Source organism: Mobula birostris, chromosome 19 (assembly GCF_030028105.1).
Source record: "Mobula birostris isolate sMobBir1 chromosome 19, sMobBir1.hap1, whole genome shotgun sequence".
In the NCBI taxonomy this organism is placed as follows: domain Eukaryota; kingdom Metazoa; phylum Chordata; class Chondrichthyes; order Myliobatiformes; family Myliobatidae; genus Mobula; species Mobula birostris.
In genome coordinates, this window is record NC_092388.1 from 54,218,379 (window position 1) to 54,240,447 (window position 22,069).

At 42.7% G+C, this 22,069-nt stretch overlaps 1 protein-coding gene across 2 annotated transcripts in view; it reads left to right on the forward strand.

Annotated features, from left to right (window-relative positions):
* Nucleotides 1–22,069, forward strand: part of ripor2 (RHO family interacting cell polarization regulator 2) — an 86,395-nt gene that overhangs the window by 11,570 nt on the left and 52,756 nt on the right. For both annotated transcript variants that reach the window (XM_072283617.1, XM_072283620.1), the window contains exons 2-6: nucleotides 9,975–10,098; nucleotides 14,345–14,500; nucleotides 15,159–15,237; nucleotides 19,141–19,164; nucleotides 20,521–20,574. In XM_072283617.1, the coding sequence (XP_072139718.1) occupies nucleotides 10,001–10,098; nucleotides 14,345–14,500; nucleotides 15,159–15,237; nucleotides 19,141–19,164; nucleotides 20,521–20,574 (411 nt within the window). In that variant the 5' untranslated portion in view covers nucleotides 9,975–10,000. The remainder of the gene's footprint in view (nucleotides 1–9,974; nucleotides 10,099–14,344; nucleotides 14,501–15,158; nucleotides 15,238–19,140; nucleotides 19,165–20,520; nucleotides 20,575–22,069) is intronic.

Genomic DNA, 22,069 nt, shown 5'->3' on the forward strand with positions numbered 1-22,069 from the left:
AGATGACCCTTGCCTTTGTTTCTATGGGACTCTCAGTGTTGTGTTCATAACAAGTTAGAAAGTCTGGAGATGGATTTTCCATCACAGCCTTCTGATTCGGAAGTAGGAAATTTGCTTGTGTGGCCTGCACTACAGGTGAGGTGGCTGGGTCATGTTCATTTGCATCTTCCAACTGGGAATTGGACGTGTTATTGGAAAGGGAATATTTGCTGGTCCCTGAAGGAGAATAAGAGACAGCAAGAGAACTGGTGTGGCTAATTCAATAACTCTCTCAAAGGGGTAGGGTACTCAAGAGGGCTAAATGGCCTCCTGTTCTGCTACCTTTGACTACTAAATCCCCTTCAGTCTTATATTTCTACCTTTTCTCATTTAGAAAGTGCTCAGCTCTGCCCAAGTTGTTTACCCTGAAATCCATTTGGAACAATTTTTTTATGGGAAGTCTCGGAAAATTGTATGAACTCCGTCTTGAATTTGCCAATATGTTGGCTTACCTGGTGAGGCCCATTGTGGGTAGATGAGATTCTAGAAATCAGGTATGTGACAGCTCGAATAAGTTGTGGGAACTTGGCTGGTGCTTGTGGAAACTGATGTGATCTTATGCTTCATGGTGCATCAAGCTTCTTTTGCTCGTCCATTTCTGACTTCTAGGTCACACCTGATGTTAGTCCTGCTTCTGTAGCAGGCAATATCTGTAGCTTTCTGGTAAAATTGGTGGGAATCTCATCCCTGAACCTCCCACTAGTCTGTTCCTATCATTTCTGTTAGGATGCTCTCCAAAAGAGAGTCATAGAACATAACAGCACAGAAACAGGCCCTTCAGCCCATCTGGTACATGTTAAACCATTAATTCTCCAAGTCTCATCGACCTGCACCCAAACTATAGTCCTTCATACCTCTCTGATCCATGTATAGGTACTTAACTAACTTTCTCTTTCATGTTGAAATCGACCCTGTAATCACCACTTGTGCTGGCAGCTCATGCCACACTCCCACAACCTACTGCGTGAAGAAGTTCCCCCTTATGTTCCCCTTAAACATTTCACCTTTCACCCTTAACCCATGATCTGTAGTTGTTGTCTCACTCAACCTGTGGAAAAATTCTGCTTGTATTTACCCGATCTATACCCTTCATAATTTTGTATATCTCTACAAAATCTCCCCTCAGTCTTACATTCTACAGCATAAAGTCCTAACCTATTCAACATTTCCCATAACTCAGGTTCTCAAATCCTGGCAACACCCTTGTAAATTTTCTCTGCACTCTTTCAATCTTATTTACATCTTTCTTGTAGGTAGGTGACCAAAACTGCACACAATACTCCAAATTAGGCCTCACTGATGTCTCATACAACTGCAACATAACATCCCAACTCCTGTACTCAGTATATTGATTAATGAAGGCCAATATGTCAAAAGCTTTCTTTACGACTCTGTCTGTGATGCCACTTTCGATAAATTATAGATCCTTTAGTTTTTACCACACATTTGCATTTCTTATCCTTATCACTACCCTGGATGGTCCTCCCAAAGTGAAACATCTCAGACTTCTCTGCATTAAATTCCATTTGCCACTTTTCAGCCTACTTTACTAGCTGGTCCAGATCCCACTGCAAGCTTTGATAGTTTTCCATGCTGTCCACTACACTCCCAATCTTAGTGTCATCCACAAATTTGCTGATCCATTTTACCACATTATCATCCAGATTGTTGATATAGGTAACAAACAACAACAGACCCAGCACCAGTCCTTGCAGCGCACCACTAGTGAGAGGCCTCCAGTCAGAGAGGCAGCACTTTACTACCACTCTCTGGCTTCTTCCTTGAAGCCAACGCCTAATCCAATTTACCACCTCATTTTGAATGCCGAGTGACTGAACTTTCTTGAACAAACTCCCATGCAGGACCTTGTCAAAGGCCTTGCAAAAGTCCATGTAGACAACATCCCTTCGTCAACTTTCCTAGTAACTTCCTTGAAAACCTCTATAAGTTTGGTTAGACGTGACTTACCATGCACAACACCATGTTGATCATCCCTAATCAGTCCCTGTCTATCCAAGTACTTATAGTACATCCAATGCCTTCCAATTACTTTCCCACTACTGACATCAAGCTCTGCAGCCTATAATTTCTTGGTCTATATTTAGGGATTCCTTAAACAATGGGGCAAGATCAGTTATCTCCCGTGCTCCAGCACCTCACCTGTGACTAAGGACATCTTAAATAGGGCTGCTACAATTTCTACAGTAGCCTCCCACAGGGTCTGAGAGGGCACACTGTCAGGCCCTGAGGATCTGTTCACCCTAATTTGCCTCAAGGCAGCAAACACCTCCTCCTCTGTCCATGACTTCTCTAAAGCATTTGTCACATCTATAGACCCTGTGTCCATCTCTCAAGTAAGTACAGATGCAAAAAAATTACTTAAGAACTCTTCCATCTCTTTTGGCTCCATACATAGATTACTACTCTGATCTTCCAAAGGACCTATTTTGTACCTTGCTACCTTTTTGTTCTTACTATATTAGTAGAAGCTCTTAGGATTTTGCTTCATCATGTCTGATAGAGTGGCTTCATGCCTTCTTTGAGCCCTCCTGATTACCTTCTTAAATACTCTCTTTCATTTCTTATGCTCCTCAAGTATGTTTGTACCTTGTTCATTCCTACCTGCCCATATCTGCTATACATTTCCTTTCTTTTCTTAACCAAGGCCTCAATATCTCTTGAAAACCAAGGTTCACTGAACCTGTTATCCTTGCCTTTTATTCTGACAGGAACATACAAACTCTGTACTCTCAAAATTTCACTTTTGAAGGCCCCTCACTTACCAAGTGCACCTTTACCTGAAAACAACCTGTCCTAATCCATACTTGCCAGATCCTTCCTCATGCCATCAAAGTTAGTCTTTCTCCAATACAGAGTGACCTATCCTTTTCCATAATAACCTTGAAAATAATGGCATTATGGTCACAAGATGCAAAGCGTTCCCCTACATAAACTTCTGTCACCTGCCCTGTCTCATTCCCTAATAGTTGTTCGTCCATCGTTGACGTCGATGAGGACCTCGACACCATAATGATGGTGTCGAGACTAGCGCGTGATTTGGATTTACGTGAGGGAGAGTTGTGCAGCGTCAGCCTCACTCTCTCTTCCCATTCCCTAATAGGCCATCTGGTATTGCACTCTCTCTACTTAGGATTTCTATGTACTGATTAAGGAAACTTTCCCAAACAAACTTTTCCCATCCAGCCCTTTTCCAGTACTAGAGTCCCAGTCAATATGTGGAAAGTTAAAAATACCTACTACTACAACCTTATGTTTCTTACAATAGTCTGTGGTCTCTCCAAAGTTTTGCTCCCCTATATTTCATGGACTGTTGGGTGGACCATTAATGTGGTCATACCTTTCTTATTTTTCAGTTCTACCCATAAAGCCTCACTAGACAAGCTTTCCAGTCTGTCCTGACTGAGAACTGCCATGACTTTCTCCCTGATTAGTAAAGCCACCTCTCCAATCCCTCCCACTGTATCATGTCTAAGACAATGGAATCCCAGAACTTTGAGCTGTGAGTCCTGCCCCTCCTGCAACCAAATCTGACTAATAACTACAACATCATAATTCCACGTGCTGATTCATGCCTTCATCTCACCTGCCTTTCCTCCAATACTTGTTACATTGAAATATATATGCAGCTCAAAACATTATTCCCACCATGTTTAACCTTTCAATTCTTAACTTTGTACGTAGACTTAGCAACATCTTTCTCCGCAATCACACCACTCTCTGGTCTGGTGCTCTGGTTTCCAACTCCCTGCAACTCTAATTTTTTTTTTATCTAGCCCTTTAACCAAGTAGTTCATCAGCTTTTCCAGTATCGCAAAAATGGGCTAACTTTTACATTTTAGCCCTAGTCTTAGGGTTCTACAGTTTGGATATGGTCTCTTGGTCCATCAAAGTCATGCCTACTACCAAAGCATCTATTCCAAGCTAATCCCATTTTGTTCTTCTCACATTCCCATCGATCAATCACCTACATTCTAGGGACAATTTACAATGGACAATTAACCCCCTAACCCGCACATCTTTGGGATGTGGGAGGAAACTGAAGGAAACCCGTACGATCACAAGGAGAATGTGCAAATTACACACAGACAGCACCATGGGTCATTTGGTACTTATGATTTTGTAAGTACCCACCCTTCCAGAGCACCAGAGAATTTTGCGTTCTTAAAGGTGCTTGCTAAAGGCGGGCGGTTGTTGCTACCATTGTTGTCAGCTGAAAAGGGTGTAGGACTGCTCTGCCTTCAGCACTATCCTTCCAAGAAAATTCCAATCCCAACTCCTAGATTGCACCTGCATCCTCAACTTGCTGACCAACAGGCAGCAATCTGTAACAATAGGCAGCAACACCCTCTGCTACAATAATCCTTAGCGTTATTGCCGCTCAACCCTCCCCTATAATCTAGTTGTTTGCTCATATCTGTCCGGTCAGCTTCTGCTCTAACTCCATCTACAAGTTTGCAAATGATATTAGTATCCAGGGCCATATCGCAACTAGCGATGAGCCAGAGTACAGGAAGGAGATAGAGAGGCCAGTGACATATTGTAATGATAACAACCTTTCACTCGATGTCAGCTATACAAAGATGCACATGCTCCTGTTTACAGGAACTAAGCTGATATTGTGAGGGTTGAGGGCCTAGGAGTGAACATTACCAATAACCATTCTGGTCCAACCACATAAATGCTACAGCCAGAAAAGCTTATCAGCACCTCTGCTTCCATAGGAAACTAAAGATAGTTGGCATGTCCACTTTGAACTTCACCACTTCTCTCTGCCTTGGTAAACCAACCAGCTTATTTGAAGACCCCACCAAATCTGGAGATCCTCTCTTCTCCCAGTGGGCAGAAGATATAAACATCTGGAAGCATATGCCACCCAGCTGAAGGACAACTTCTATCCCACTGTTATATAACTATTGAATGGTACTTTGGTACAATAAGATGGACTCTTGCCCTCGCACTCTCCTTTATTGTGATCTTGCACGTTACTGTCCACCTGCATTGCACTTCCTCTGTAAATGTAATGCTTTAATCTTCCATTGCTTAACTTCGTACTACCTTAATGCACTGTCGTAATGACTTTATCTGTATGCAAGACAAGATTTTCACTGGATCTCAGTTCATGTGACAATAATAAACCAACTTACCAATAAGAGCAATTAAGTAAATTGGTAAATACCATATTGCACCTATTATATTGTCCTGAAATAATTGAACCTGCTCATATAATTAACCTGACAACTAACTTATCCTTTACCTCAATAACCTAGTTCAGTGAAGATTGAGTTATAAACTCATAAGATGATACAGCACAGAAGTGGGCCACCTCTTCTTCGCTGACTGTGAAACCTATTCATGTTAATCCCATTTGGCTACATTGTTGCTGTAAACCTCTTGTCTTTCCTATGTATCTAATTAAAATGACTCTTTAAATAGTTTAGAATTTAATTCTGGGATTTGCAGAGTTCTCGGTTTTTGTCCTAAATTTATAAATGATAATCTTTGCTTAACTGGAAGTCAAGCTATTGTTAATTCAATTGCAGAAATGAAGGGAAAATTACTCAAAAATTGAACTGAAGATTGAGATTTAGGTATTCTAAAAATAGCTGAGGCAATGTTCTTCATATTGTGGAGGAAACAAGCAGGTTTGCTAATGAATAGAGGAAGTATTTGTGTATGGGTCCCTCACAGACAAGGACTTGTAATACAAATGTCTGTTGCTGATATTGGCTGCATATTTTAGTACTTTTGCATTGGTCCTGAGTTTCAGCCCATTTCATTCATTGACATACAGTGTGGAATAGGCCCTTCAAGCCACGCTGCCCAGCAACCCCCCCACCCTCAATTTAACCCTTGCCTAATCACAGGAGAATTTACAATGACCGATTAACCTACCAACTGGTCCGTCTCTGGACTGTGGGAGGAAACCGGAGCACCTGGAGGAAACCCAAGTAGTCACAGGGAAAACATACAAACCCCTGTACAGGCAATGGTGAGAGTTGAACTTAGGCCACTGGTACTGTAAAGCATTCTGCGAACGACTATGCTACCATGCTTTTCATCTTAATGAAACTAAACAAGCCTTGGGATTCAAATATATGTTGCCACTTATTTGAGGATTATGTAATTGGAAGTTTAATGTGCCAATGAAACATAGCATGACGTTTTCCAGGTCATTTTGTACTGGACTTTGTTGTTGTCGTGTCTCAGGGAATACTGAAGTTTGTGGCAACAGACCCACAGCTTGTGATATTCTGCTGTTAGAGCATCTAATGCATCTATTAGGGTACTCAAGACTTTCTAGACTGCAGTGTTTATATGCCCATATATATTCAGGATGCCTGACTGCTCAATAGGACTTCTTTTATCAACAACACACATTTGTATAATTATCATTAATTAGACAACTGATTAACTCAACATGAAAAGTGCATGTACTATCTCTAGTTTGTGCCTTGTGGCATCCATATGTCTGAGTTGTGTTGCCAGTTTATATGTTAAGACAGTACTGTTGAAACTAGTATGTGTCAATCGGTAGCAACAAGTAATTTGCTGGAGGAGCTCACAGATGGGTGGGGCAGCATCTGTGGGAGGATGTTTGGTGTCGAAACCCTGCATCAGGTCTCCAGCATCTGCAATCTCTTGCATCTCCATGCCAGAATCTCAACTAGCACAAATGCACGCTTCTCTTCTGTGATAACCCCGACACTCATGCAGTGCTATGTTGTTACAGCTTCTGGTGCTGCATTAATTGCAGAACCTGTCACATTGAGAGTTCCTGTTTTTCAGTGAAATATTTCACAGTGTAAACAGCAGAATGTGTGAATTAACTTTTCTCCTTCTTCAGTAAAGAAGAAGGTTTGATGCTAATCTGCTTTTCTGGGCTCTAAAGTGACCGATGAGGCCACTGGTACAGGGCAGGAGGCAACTGAAGTACTGGAGGTTGAACTCAAAGCTAGAAGTGTAACTGGAAGGTGCTGTTTTATTCACTTAGCTCATTACTAGAGGATTCTATGTGAACCTATTAATGTTGTCCGTGTGTAAACTTGTAACAGTTTAGAAGCTGAGTATGCAAAAATAATCTGTCCATACCAGGCATAGAGAATTTGTGCTACATGGAAGATCATCTATTGCGTTCTTTTACATTGTTATCTTTGCCAAACATTAGATGTTATAAAGAATTCTAACTATGACATGAAACAAAGGTGCAATTTCAAGAAGCGGTGGGCTGCACGATGCAACATTTTACTTTTGAAGTCTCAGGATTTACATGCTTCAGTAGGCAGGGCAGCCTTCTCAGGTAGTACTATTGGCATTAATTTCTGCAATCAACACTCTGAAAACCACTATCAACGAGTATTTGCAAGTGTGGAAGGGGAGTCAGAAATTTAAACAGCAACTATAACTAGCAGCTATTTGGTCATGAAAATTCTCAAAGTATAATGAGCACTGGGTGAAGGAAGATGATAAATACTTTGGCCAAGGAGGTGGAAAGTGTTGATATAATCAAGCCTAGAGGTGGTAAAGGTCTGAATGAAGCTTCCACCAATTCAAGGTGATAAAACTCCTTGATTAGGTTTGCAAGAGCATGCACGTAAAAGATTCATAAAGGATTTCTGGTAAGATGGTGGTGCACTTGGTCACAATAGCCTCTCCAGCTCCAACAAATAGTGCAAAGGTTTGTCTTAAGTATTTTTCTTGCAATCACAAGACTCTGTTGGACATCAGTAAAGCAAAGTACCGTAAGTCTGGTTCACTGGTTCATTGGAGAGGCCAGTGGAAGGGGAGTTGTGTGGCCTTGGTTGTTGTGTGGACCAGGCCCTCAGGCCATGGTATCACAGGCACATAGCATCAGATATACAACACTCACAAGAAAGATTGTTCCTGATGTTGGGGAAGTCCAGAACGAAGGGTCACAGTTTGAGGATAAAGGAGAAGCCTTTTAGGACCGAGATTAGGAAAAACTTCTTCAAACAGAGAGTGGTGAATCTGTGGAATTCTCTGCTACAGGAAACAGTTGAGGCCAGTTCATTGGCTATATTTAAGAGGGAGTTAGATATGGCCCTTGTGGCTAAAGGGATCAGGGGGTATGGAGGGAAGGCTGGTACAGGGTTCTGAGTTGGATGATCAGCCATGATCATACTGAATGGCAGTGCAGGCTCGAAGGGCCAAATGGCCTGCTCCTGCACCTATTTTCTATGTTTCTATGTTTCTAAGAAAGACATACATTACAGAAACACAAGAGATTCTGCAGATGCAGAAAATATTGAACAACACACACAAATGCTGGAGGAACACAGCAGGTCAGGCAGCATCTATAGAGGGGAATAGATAGTCAATGTTTTGGGCTGAGATCCAACATCAAGATTGGAAAGGAAGGGGGCAAAAACCAGAATAAGAAGGTAGGGGTGAAGGGAAGGAGTACAAGCTAGCAGGTGATGGGTGAAACCAGGTGAAGGGGAAGGCGGATGAAGTAAGAAGATGGGAGGTGGTAGGTGGAAGAGGTAAATAGCTGAAGAAGATGGAATTTAAGAGAGACCATGGAGAAAAGGGAAGAAGGAGGAGGACCAGAAGGACGTGATGGGCAGGGCTGAGAGGGTAACCAGAATGGGAAATGGAGAAACAGAGAGAATGGGGTGAAAGTAGGAGTGATTACAGGGAGTTAGAGGAATCGATGTTCCTGCCACCAGGTTGGCGGCTACCCTGACAGAATATGAGATGTTACTCCTTCAGCCTGAGTTTAGCCTTATTGTAACCCTCTTCAAGGGTTATTCATTTCCATAGATGCTGCCTGACCTGCTGAGTTCCTCCAGCATTCTGTGCGTGTTGCTTTGAATTTTCAGCATCTGCAGACTTTCAGGTGTTTCTGAATTTGCTGCTTGACTGTGAAGTCTCTTCAAGGGATGCCTACCCTGAAGAAGCTTAAATCCTCTCTTTGACAAGAGATCAGTGAAAGCCTTGCCCAATGCATCAGTGAAACCCTCTCTCACTTCTCCCCCTCTGTGCTCCTATCGGATTTCTTCTTCTCCAGTCCTTGACCTTCCCCCCCAGCCCACCCCCCCCCACCCCCAGCTTCACCTATCACTTTCCAGCTAGCCTCCTTCCCCTCCCTCACATTTTTTATTCTGGGATCTTCTCCCTTCCTTCCCAGTCCTGAAGAAGGGTCTCAGCCCAAAACGTCAACTGTTTATTCATTTCCATAGTTGCTGCCTAACCTGCTGAGTTCCTCCAGAATTTTGTGGTGTGGCATTGAAATTCAGGGCTTGGGGAGCTCACTGGTGTGGTGGGGGGAGCGTCAATGACCATGGGGTCAGAACAATGTTCCCTCTCAGGTGTGAGTGTGTATATACGCACACATCTTTTGCTACTAGCAGACAAAGGAATTTAAACTGCAAACAAAAGGTTTTCACCCTCTACCTCATTGGCATGTTAAGTATATTTCACGATCGTACACAATCACATTTCCTTTTCTGGTTTCTGATGTGGACAGTAATGACAACATGGAGCTTGCGATGATTTGCAGATTTTAGAACTGGCTTATTGATACTGTTTTTATTGAAGAAATTATTCAGTGCGCACATGTTGTTGTCACTGGGCAAAAAACCGCACAGCACAAGATTTTTGTGCGCACTGGTCATTACAGATTAGAGGGAACATTGGGTTAGGACGTTTGGGGATGAAACTGGTGAGTTCTGGAGCCACCATAAAAGGAGTGGGAATATACTGAAGGATCAGAGATAAGTACTGATTTCCTATGTTGATTCCAGGAATAACCTGTATTGCCCACTGCTCCTGAGATCAACACAGTCCGATATGCTGAGCAAACCCCAATTGGTAGTAGGGATTGAGTATTGTCATGACGTGATACACCTTGTGTGTTTTTCAGGTTTACTTAGTTCTACTTTTCTTTTAAACAGAAATCTCCTCCAGGTTACCAGTCATCATGTCTGCAGAATCCGCCTCCTCCCCAGGTGGACCCAATGGTATCATTAGAAGCCAGTCCTTCGCCGGCTTCAGTGCACAGCAGGAGAGGAGGGGCAGGTGAGTATTCAACCATGTGTAATCGTTCTTCTGCGGCACGGTATTATCTTCAAGCACAGACATAGAATCAGAGCTCCGTGTCTGCACACTGCATCATGTGTACAGACGACTGCTCTCGCAAGTTCAAGGTCAAGGTCATTGTCATGGGTGTACACACCCAGGGTTCAAATGCCATGAAAACGAGGTCTTTGCTGCAGCAGCGAAATGAAATACAAATGTAACAAATATTAATTAAATACATTTAAATTAACATCAATTATGCATAATTTATTTAACAAAATAATCCATAGTGACATTAACGCACACTGAATGCAGGTGGACCTCAGCAGGACAGGCAGCATTTACGAAAATGAATAAAAAATTGATGTTTCAGGCTGAGAACCTTCATCAGGATGTATTCATAATGACATTAAAGGAACTTGAGTGAAACCCAGTCTGATGTAGAAGTAGAGCTTTTCATGTTGGTTTAACAACTTGATAGCTGTGGGGAGGACACTGCAGTTGAACCTTGAGGTGTCTGTCTTCAGGCTCCTGTAACTCCTGCCTGATGGCAGTGATGAGAAGCAAATATCACCTGGCTGGTGGGGATGTTTAGTGATAGATATCACCTTTCTGAGACAGTAGCTGCCCTTGATTATGTGAGAACTGTACCCACGATGGAGTGGGGCTGGCTATGTCCACCACTCTTGCTCCCCTGTGTACTGGAGCTCCCATACCAACCCCTGATGCAACTGATAATGCTTTCCACTGTACATCTGTAGAAGTTAAACATTTGCAAAGCTCTGCTCAGTCGCCTTTGAGAGTGAATTAAATTTCCACTGTTACGTTGGAGCTCAAAGGCAGCCCAAAGCTTTCCACCCTTAGAAAGATGGTAATGAACCAAAACAGATAAGTGGCAAAAACAAAACAAAGGTAATCATACTGAAACACGAGGAAATCTGCAGATGCTGGAAATTCAAGCAATGCACATCAAAGTTGCTGGTGAACACAGTAGGCCAGGCAGCATCTCTAGGAAGAGGTACAGTCGATGTTTCAGGCTGACATCCTTCGTCAGGACTAACTGAAGGAAGAGCTAGTAAGAGATTTGAAAGTGGGAGGGGGAGGGGGAGGGGGAGATCCAAAATGATAGGAGAAGACAGGAGGGGGAGGGGGAGGGATGGAGCCAAGAGCTGGACAGGTGATCGGCAAAAGGGATATGAGAGGATCCAGCTCTTGGCTCCATCCCTCCCCATCCTGTCTTCTCCTATCATTTTGGATCTCCCCCTCCCCCTTCCACTTTCAAATCTCTTACTAGCTCTTCTTTCAGTTAGTCCTGACGAAGGGTCTCGGCCCAAAACGTCAACTGTACTTCTTCCTAGAGATGCTGCCTGGCCTGCTGCGTTCACCAGCAACTTTGATATGTGTTGCTGTAATCATACTGAAGCAGGGTTACAATAACTAAATCTCCCCTGGACTTGTGTGTTTGCCTCTTCACTCACCTGTACTTTTCAAAATTATGCCACATACAATGGTTTATTGATACTGCACTGTGTATCTAACTCATGTTTCAAGGTTCCAATACTCCTCTGTGTAGTGGATGAAAGATGAGGTATTTCATGTGCAAGTGCATACAAAAACCTTTCCTCTACAATCTCTTGCCACAATGAAGAGTGGAGAACAGCAGAAAGTATGTTGTGCGATAGATTCAGGATGTCTGTGGGAAAGGCTGGTGGCGTGGGGAGGTTCATAAGGGTGGAGGGCGGTGTTGGTGTTAGCAGGGTGGTAAAAAAACAGAGTGTGAAATGGAAAGGGAATCCCAGCAAAGTTGAGAGAATCAGCGATTGAAGTGGTTGGATACCTGGATGAATGACTGGGGTGATGGGAAACACCAAATAAGGTTTTGTGGGTCAGGGAGGTGATGAAGGAGGGAGAGTGTTCTTGGCTGCATCACTGTCTGGTATGGAGGGGGGCTTCTTCACAGGACTGAAAGAAATTGCAGAGGGTTGTAAATTTAGTTGGCTCCATCTTGGGTACTAGCTTACAAAGTACCTGACACCTTCAGGGAGCGGTGTCTCAGAAAGGCAGCGTCCATTATTAAGGACCCCCAGCACCCAGGGCATGCCCTTTTCTCACTGTTACTATCAGATAAGAGGTACAGAAGCCTGAAGGCACACATTCAGCAATTCAGGAACAGCTTCCTCCCCCCTGCCAACTGATTCCTAAAGGACATTGAACCCTTGAACACTACCTCACTATTTTTTAATATATAGTATTTCTGTTTTTTGCACAATTTTTAACCTATTCAATATAAGTATACTGCATAAAGTATATATTAAGATTTACTTATGTTTTATTATTATTATTTTATTTTTTTCTTCTACATTATGTATTGCATTGCACTGCTGCTGCTAAGTTAACAAATTTCATGTCACATGCTGGTTATAATAAACCAGATTCTGATTCTGAAAGTATCACATCTGAAGCGGAAGGCATTACCTACCCTGTTCCAGTTGTTGGTCAACAGGCCACCAGATGCACATCTCATGAGCCAGTGTCTCCTGCAGAGCATCGCACGGGGAGATCAGTAGTGAAGTTGTGAAATGTGCACAGGAGATCAGTAGTGAAGTTGTGAAATGTGCACGGGAGATCAGTGGTGAAGCTGTGAAATGTGCACGGGAGATCAGTGGTGAAGTTGTGAAATGTGCACGGGAGATCAGTAGTGAAGTTGTGAAATGTGCACAGGAGATCAGTGGTGAAGCTGTGAAATGTGCATGGGAGATCAGTGGTGAAGTTGTGAAATGTGCACGGGAGATCAGTAGTGAAGTTGTGAAATGTGCACGGGAGATCAGTGGTGAAGTTGTGAAATGCGCACGGGAGATCAGTGGTGAAGTTGTGAAATGCGCACGGGAGATCAGTGGTGAAGTTGTGAAATGCGCACGGGAGATCAGTGGTGAAGTTGTGAAATGTACACAGGAGATCAGTAGTGAAGTTGTGAAATGTGCACAGGAGATCAGTAGCAAAATTGTGAACTGTACACAGGAGATCAGTAGTGAAGTTGTGAAATGTGCACGGGAGATCAGTGGTGAAGCTGTTAAATGTGCACGGGAGATCAGTAGTGAAGTTGTGAAATGTGCACAGGAGATCAGTGGTGAAGTTGTGAAATGTGCACGGGAGATCAGTGGTGAAGCTGTGAAATGTGCACGGGAGATCAGTAGTGAAGTTGTGAAATGTGCACAGGAGATCAGTGGTGAAGCTGTGAAATGTGCACGGGAGATCAGTAGTGAAGTTGTGAAATGTGCACAGGAGATCAGTAGTGAAATTGTGAAATGTGCACGGAAGATCAGTAGTGAAGTTGTGAAATGTGCACAGGAGATCAGTAGTGAAATTGTGAAATGCGCACGGGAGATCAGTAGTGAAGTTGTGAAATGCGCACGGGAGATCAGTAGTGAAGTTGTGAAATGTGCACAGGAGATCAGTAGTGAAGGTTAGAGCAACCATCAATGTGAGCATTATGATTTTCCACATCTTAACTGGAGAACTCAGAGCTGGAAATGAACTGTTTAAAATGGACTCGGTGGCTTGATCTGCGATCATTCTTTGACTCTGTGCCTGTGGATTGAGCCTGCTGAATTCCATGGTTAAGTTCTCAACACCTTCCTCATCAGCAAAGCTGTTGGGTGAAAGCAACGCCGTACTATTGCAATTCAAAGCAGGAAATGTTGGAAAAATTCTGCTGGTTGGGCTGGAGTTTTGGGACGAGCAACAGAGCTAACCAGTTTGAAGACTTTATCAGAACTGAGGAGATGAAAGAAGTTTGCTAAGCTGCAAGGAGGGGAGAGGAGTGGTAGTCTCTGATTGGGAAAAATCAGGGTGGCTCTGGGCATAGACAGCAAACAAGTTATCTCATCAATGAGTGAATAGGAGCTTTTAGAAAATGAGAACATACAGACAAAAGAAAGCAGGTGTTGTGAAATGCAGAGCAAGAAGAGATACCTGGCAGGTCAAGTGGGGCATGGCATCACCCCCAGAGGGGAGAGCAATAAACAAGTTCCAATATCACAGATGAATGATTGATACAGACCGAAATCAAGTTACCCAAAGTTATAAGTAATTTTGTAATGTTATTTATACAAATACTCCAGAAAATTGTTTCATTCAGCATTTGGAATCGTATGTTTTCTGGCAGCTAAGTTGTGCAGAGTTTGTTACTTGCCTTTCACTGAAATGCTATTTGTAATTGACCCCAAACTATCCAACTTCCCAACAGGAGTCACTCCTTCATTGGAAATAACGGAATCCTCAAAAAACCACAGGGGAAATTAAAGAAAATGAATGTTTCAGTTCATAAGAACAACACCACACCCAAGGACGTACAACCAAAGCGAATGGATGAAATGTATGAGGCACTGAAGAAGGGATTAACGTAAGAAATTATGAATATTAAAACATCCTTGACTAATCATTTTTTAAAGATGAAATCAGTTATAGATATTATTTGTTCTCAAATCCATTGGGCATCAACTAGTAGCATATTTGATTTACACACATACTGGCGCTATGCTAGTGTAGCAGTTAGCAAACTGTCATTACAGCACAGCATATGCTACAGTTCAGAGTTCAATTCCAGTGCAGCCCGTTAGGAGTTTGTACTTTCTTCCCGTGATTGCATGGGATTCGTCTGGGTGCTCGGATTCCTCCCACAGTCCAAAGATCTACCAGTTAGTAGGTTAATTGGTTATTGTAAATTGTACTGTGATTAGGCAAAGGTTAAATTGGTGGGTTGCTGGCGGTGCCGGAGGGGTCGGCTCTGCACCGAATCTGTAAATAAATAAATTCATTTAGTTTTTCACCATTTCCTTATTTGGAAACAGTAGACTGATAAATTTCTAAGAGACAAGGGTGTAGCATGCAGCCAGTTATCTCATGTGTTGATCAGAGATGTAATCAGACAGCCTTGAGGTCAGGTTATGCTCAGTTCCACACAAGCAGTAGATAAATACTCATTGTATTAAATGAACTGAGAAGGGCCAGAAGTGTAGTGATTTCTGATTGTAAGCCATTTTTTCTTTGTTGTTGAACAGTGAGTACCTGGAAGTGCACCAGACTGAGCTGGACAAGCTCACTACTCAGATGAAGGACATGAAACGCAACTCCAGACTGGTGAGTGGGGTCTAGACAGCCCAACACAAAACACAGGAGCTCACCTGACATCCATAGAGGGGTCAGAAGCATTAACAATGTCTCCCTTTATCAGAACAGAGGCCCTTTAGAAAATTCCTTCATTTCCCAGATTGATTTTAGATCTTCCTCCTTATTTTATCACCTAATATGAAATTGCATGCTGGAAACTTTGTTAGTGTAGCACATCAGATTGATTGGCCACATTTTCACTCACCACATTCTTGCAATCGATCTGCCATGGTACATCTCCATTTGGAGTTCTTGCTCCGCGCAAGTTTCCTTAAACTTACTTTATATTTAGAGAACTGATATTGACACAGTGATGAACAGGGATTCTCAGGCAAATCAAGTATCGCCCATGGAGCACAGCCACATACTCAAACATACCATTGACAAACATGTCATGGAAACACAATACATATCATGCGCACACACGCACACACACACACACACACACACACAATAATTTCACAAGATATCACGTACGCAAATGCACCATGCATAAGCACACACTGCACATTCCGCTTTCATAGCATAAATGAACAAATCACACGTATACACACAATGTAAGTACTTTACTCAGTCCATGCACATTAATGCACACCATGCATGCACCACACATGATTCACATACATATGAACAGACAGTACGCATGTGCACCCATGCATACGAAGTGGCAGAGCTCCTGCTGTAATCTCCACACACGCCTCTCACTCTCGTTAACAAAACTGTTGAGTGCAATTATTGAGAACAACACAAGCCAATGACTAAATCTGGGGTGCATGAATTTTGGAACTCAAGTAGGTGGAGCAGTTTCTCATTTTATTCATAACCTCATGTCAATATAAAAATAAATCTAGATGCTGCATGACGCAAGGTCATTATCTCATGAAAATTGATGCCTCCTCTACACACTGTGAAATGATCACCGACCTTCAAAATCCATTGTCTATTTTTAGAGAAATACCATGAGTGATGTAAAGTAATTTATGACAATCAGTGGGAAAGGAAAATTCACCGCCTTATATTTGACACAAGAGAAATGCATCAATATCTTATTTGGCTCACTGCATGAGCAAGTCTTTCTCTTTTAAATAAAAGATGAGGCATTCGACTAATAATATATCTCCCAATTATTCTGAATGATGTGCAACTGGCCTTAATGATCCATTCTTCAACTAAAGGCAGATAGATTGCCACTAAAGCACTGATCTCTGATCTCATTGGGATTCTTTAATCACAGGGAACCTGAACTCCAATGCTTTTCATCCTGCCCTTATCCTGTGAGTTGGGAGCATAGCTCATGAAAAAAATAAGCTAATGTGATTCTTGTAACTTCTGAGTTCTGAAATTTTGTTTTCTTGCCTTATTCTTCCCTTAGTTATTGAAAAAGCTGCAGCAAAAGAAGTGAAAAAACTTAATGCTGTAACAGGAGGGGGGTGGGGAGTGATTTCTAACAAAAGTCTTTCTATCCATTTCAGCAGTAACTAATTTCATGTTGGCTGTGCTGGCTGTTTACTCTTTGCAAAGGTTTTACTTGGTGCTGACAGGCAATGGTGTCCTCTGGGACAAAACTGTTTTCCATTTTGCTTCAAACCAGCAATGCACGGTGCAGGATCGTGCATTGAAGAGAAATGGGAAAAGCATCATCCAATCACATTTTTTTCTAAATTGTACCAAGAGAACCAAATAAAGGTTTTCCCTTTAAAGCAAAATTGTTTCTTGTTGCCTGAAAGCAACAAATCCTTTACTTAAGGACAGTTGACAATCTCCAGCAGGTCTTCGACATAGTGCCACTCTGCTCATTGTGCTTTGTAAGTTCAACACTTTCTGACATTACAGGCAAATCTTTGCAACTGGGCTCACTTGATTTGGATGAGGAGAAGTAATCTAATCTTCATTGTGCTGAAGGGCGTGATGTGAGCCTGTAGAGGTGGGATATAGAGGTTTTGCTGGCTGCTTACTGTGTAGGACCCACTCTCTCCTTGGCATTATGGGGGCAGCAAAGAGAAGAGCCATCAGGACCGTCACAGAGGCTGCTGTGAATCAAGAGGTGTGACCTGTGGAGTAATGCTGCTGGGACACAAACCAGGGCCTGATCAGCCCTGGCTGGGTCACCTGGGCAAGAGTGTCTGACCTGAAACACCTGATGACCCCAGGTTGAATCACTAATGATGTGTCCCAGCACATCCTAGGATGCGTCTTGGCATCATTATCCTCCAGATTAAATGACACCCCACATCAATCCCAGCAAAGGTCATGGGGATTCCACCTGACCTGCAGAGCCAAACAGTGGCAAACTATGCCTTTTTTGAAAGAAGCTTCTGTTAACGAACTATTTGATGGAAAGCAAGGCTGGAGTGGTAAATCTACTTAAATGATGTCATTTGGACAAATTGTGGTTGAATGAAATCAGCCATTTAACTTAGTTCTGTATGTTTGAACAGGCACGCTACTGGCATGAATTGTGCTTGTGATCCAACCATGCATATTGTTCTCCGTGGAATACTCTTTTTGAAAATTGTCTGAGATTAGATCATGTTGTTCTGAGGGATGGCATTCACTGGCCATTCCCACAACATCCAAGTTTCTGTGCTGGAGCAACAGACCATCCCCACCTTCACCCACGGATTTTAATCCCTTCCTTCCCAATCCTACTTGCTCTCAATCTTTCAAAATCCTGGTTCTCCTGAGCTCCCATCATTGGGGTCGACAGATCCACTGACCCCACCGACACCAATTTCCTGTGCATCCCAACTTGTGACTGGGATTCTAACAGCTAAGCTGTTCTTCACCTGCTCTGCCTATGAGCACCCAGACTCATCTCATCTTAGACTCACCTCAGACCACGTTACTACCACTGAGCACCTGGACCACGTAGCACATCTCTTAAAATATGCTACAATTTCCAGATAGAATCCATGTGAAATGGCCACCTCACACCACACAAGCTTGGAGTGCATTCGAAGAAGCTGCATCGTTTTCTCTGGAGAAAAGGAGACTGAGGGGAGACTTGACAGGATTATGATAAACTTAGTAAAGGGTGGACATCCAGTATGCTTCTTCCAGTGCAGAAATGTCAAATACGAGAGGGCACAGGTTTAATGTGGAGAAGGGAAAAGTTTAAAGGAGAAGCACAGGGCAAATTTTTGATTGAGAGTAGTAGATTCCTGAAACACAGTGCCATGGGTGGTAGGACGCAGATAAGATAGAAGCATTCATGAGGCTTGAATATACAGGGAACGGACAGATATAGCAGAAGAGCCCACTTTAACTTGGCATCATGTTCAGCACGGGCATTGTGGGCCGGAAAGCCTGTGACAGTGCTGTGCTATCCATGTCATATGTTCATGTTCATGAGTGAGCCCATTGTGGTAAGACCACCACTTGGCTGTCCTTGTCCAGTCTACATCTGCACAATGTACAGTGCATTTTGTTCTTTACTGTCAGCTGCTAATGTCTCTTTTCTCTCTCCATCAGCCCTGTGTCCTTGCAACCGAGGTTGGAGTGGTTAAATGCCATTGCAGATGGCATGTATAAATACCCAAAGCACACAGTGGTAAACACTGCAACAATAAATTAAGTCTATCTTATAGACAACTCTCTCTCACTAGCACGCAGGAGAGCTTTGATGCTAATCTTTGCCAGGATAGATACTCAATACGAAATAAAAATGTAATGCAGCACACAATTGATTAATACTTTAAAGTAAACCAAAAAGTGACAGAAATACTAGTAGGTTAGGCTGCATCTCTTTCTTCCCACAGCTGCAGCCTGATCCGCTGAGTATTTCCAGTATTTTCTGCCCTTATTTTAAATTTCCAACATTTGCAGTTATTTTTATGATTTTCAGTTAATACTTTATGTCTCTTTTTTTTGCAGGGAGTTTTGTATGAACTTGACAAGGTGAGTAATTACAGTGCATAAATTCCTTCTATGGGATGAGGCTTTGTTTAAATGCTGCTGTATAGCAGGATATTATATTCTGCCTCAGGGCCCTTCTTTCTGACATGGTGGAGGGGCCTGGTGTCCAACCAGCTGCTGGACCAGCTTCAGCTGTGGGTGATGAGCTTTGCTCTGATATGTTTCCATAGCTTCCACAATGACAGACACCCTGAAAACGTATGAACAGAGCAACACACACAAAAATTGCTGGTGGAACGCAGCAGGCCAGGAAGCATCTATAGGAAGTACAGTCGACGTTTCGGGCCGAGACCCTTCGTCAGGCCTAACCCTGCGTTCACCAGCATTTTTTGTGTGTGTTGCTTGAATTTCCAGCATCTGCAGATTTCCTCGTGTATGAACAGAGCTTCTGCTGAAATTAAGTGGCCTGCTTAGGTTAAGCTCTGTGTGTGCTCCCTGTAGTGGAGCTTACTTCAGACTGGCATGTTACAGGATCTGGCCATCAGAGATAATATGGCTTGCTTCCCACTGTACTGAACATTCCTGCCAACTTCCAACAGTTGTACAGCTGTATGCAGAATGGCGATGACATAAAGGTGTTTTTATTATCTTGTGTGATGTGCATATCCTTGGCAAGGCCAGTATTCATTGCTCCCCCTCCCAACATCGAATTTCTGGAGGTTGGTGAGTGGTGAGCCACCTGTTGGAGTCTTTGTGTCAAAGTAATGTTCCAGATGCATTCTAGGAAACTGTACTTGGGGGGCTTTGCAAGCAGAGAGCCAGTACTATTGTCCAAGGATGTGGAAACCTGTTAGTGTTGCCAATACTCTCAGTCACCCTAATTGACAGAGGGTTCACTCTGTGTTCCTCTGTGGTTTTTAATATCTAGTAGCATTCAGGGGAAACTCTGGAGGAGATTCTGTTTCATACATCAACTGTTTGTGACTGTAATGTTCCTGCCAAGAGGGTATACCCAGTCTACAATTAGGTTACATGCCAATAATGAGGGATATGATAATAGCATGTGGTATTTAAAACAATATGAAAACTTTAGGTACTTGTGTTTAGTAGTTTAAAATGTCCTTGGGTTAAGTGTTTGAAGATTTTGTTAAAATCATTAAAGTTCATGGTTTTTTAAAAAAATCTGATGAGTATTTCAACCATAACTTGGCTAAACGAATTAAATTTTGGGACCCTATACACAACCATGCCAATGAGAGAAGTAAACAGCATTCTGATGTCCCACAACTCTTTGAGTAACTATTTTCTGCTCTCGCTTCAATGCTACAGATTATTTCATCTGCTGCTCAGTTCTCTATGTTTGGTTGTGGAATCTAATAATATGACTTATCTTTGCAGCAAATCAAAGCTATAGAGAGATACGTGAGAAGACTGGAGTTCCACATCAGTAAGGTAGATATCAAAAGTGGCACAGCTCAACTTAAATCAATCTTGGAATAAGAAGACAATTCTCATTCAAATGAAAAAAGAATCAATGCAGATTGAAAGACGACGGGCTAACAGGAAAACATTTCCTTCACAGTATTATTAATTAGGTTACATTAATGAGGTGATGAGACAGAAGCAAGAATACGTGTTGAATGTCTGAACTAAGAATAAGGATAGATTGTATCAGTTTTAGAATAATTCAACTGTAATAAGAGCAAGAGGTTCTCTCCACTAGCAAGCTAGTTAAAGTTAAGATAGGTACAATCTGCTTGTTTCATGGTTACATTCAATAGAAGGGTTCAAGGACATATTACACACAAGGAAGTCTGTAGATGCTGGAAATCCAAAAAAATACCCACAAAATGCTGGATGAACTCAGCAGGTGAGGCAGCATCTACGAAAATGAATAGAATAGTCGACGTTTTGGGCTGAGACCCTTCTTCAGGACTGGAACAGAAGGGGGAAGACGCCAGAATGAAAAGGTGGGGGAGAGGGGAAGGAGGCTAGCTGGAAAGTCATAGGTGAAGCCAGGTGGGTGGGAAAGGTCAAGGGCTGGAGAAGAAGGGATCTGATAGGAGAGGGGAGTGGATGATAGGAGAAAGGGAAGGAAGAGGGGTAAGTGATAGGCAGATGAGAAGAGGTAAAAGGCCAGAGTGGGGAATAGAGGAAGACTGGAGGGGGAGGGAAAAATATTTTACCGGAAGGAGGCATTAATATTCATGACATCAGGTTGGAGGCTACCGAGGCAGATTGTAAGACTTGCTCTTCCACCCTGAGGGTGGACTCATCTTGACCCAAGAGGATGCGATGAGCCAACATGTTGGAACAGGACTGGGGATGGGAATTAAAAGGAAGCTCCCTTTTGGTGGATAGAGTGAAGGTGCTCGATGAGGCAGTTCTCCAATTTACAGCAGATCTCACCCAATGTAGAGGAGGCTGCATCGTGAGCACTAGACAAAATAGATGGTCCCAGCAGGTTCGCAGGTGAAGTATTGCCTCACCTGGAAGGACTGGGGCCCTGAATGGAGGTGAGGGAGGAGATGAATGGGCAGGAGTAGCACTTCAGCTGCTTGCAGGAATAAGTACTGGGAGGGAACTTGCAGAGGGAGCAATCCCTGCGGAATGCAGAGAGTGGGTGTGGGCTGGGAGGTAAAGATCTGTTTAATGCTAGTAATAACATATTACTTCTGCTGGAAATGTTTCAGTTAAACTGGTAATTGGTAACTAGTTTAGTTTTGCATGCCGTCCATGCAGATTATTCCATACTTTGAGATAGTATAAAGGGAAAAGCAATAACAGAATGGTGAAAGTATTGCTACAACTACAGTTACAGAGAAAGTGCAGCACAGGTAGACAATTAAAGTGCAAAATAAATATCACAAACATAACACAACTAAGCAATTTTAGTCAAGACACTTTCACCAAATCTGAAAAATAAAGATGTGGGGCAAATATTACG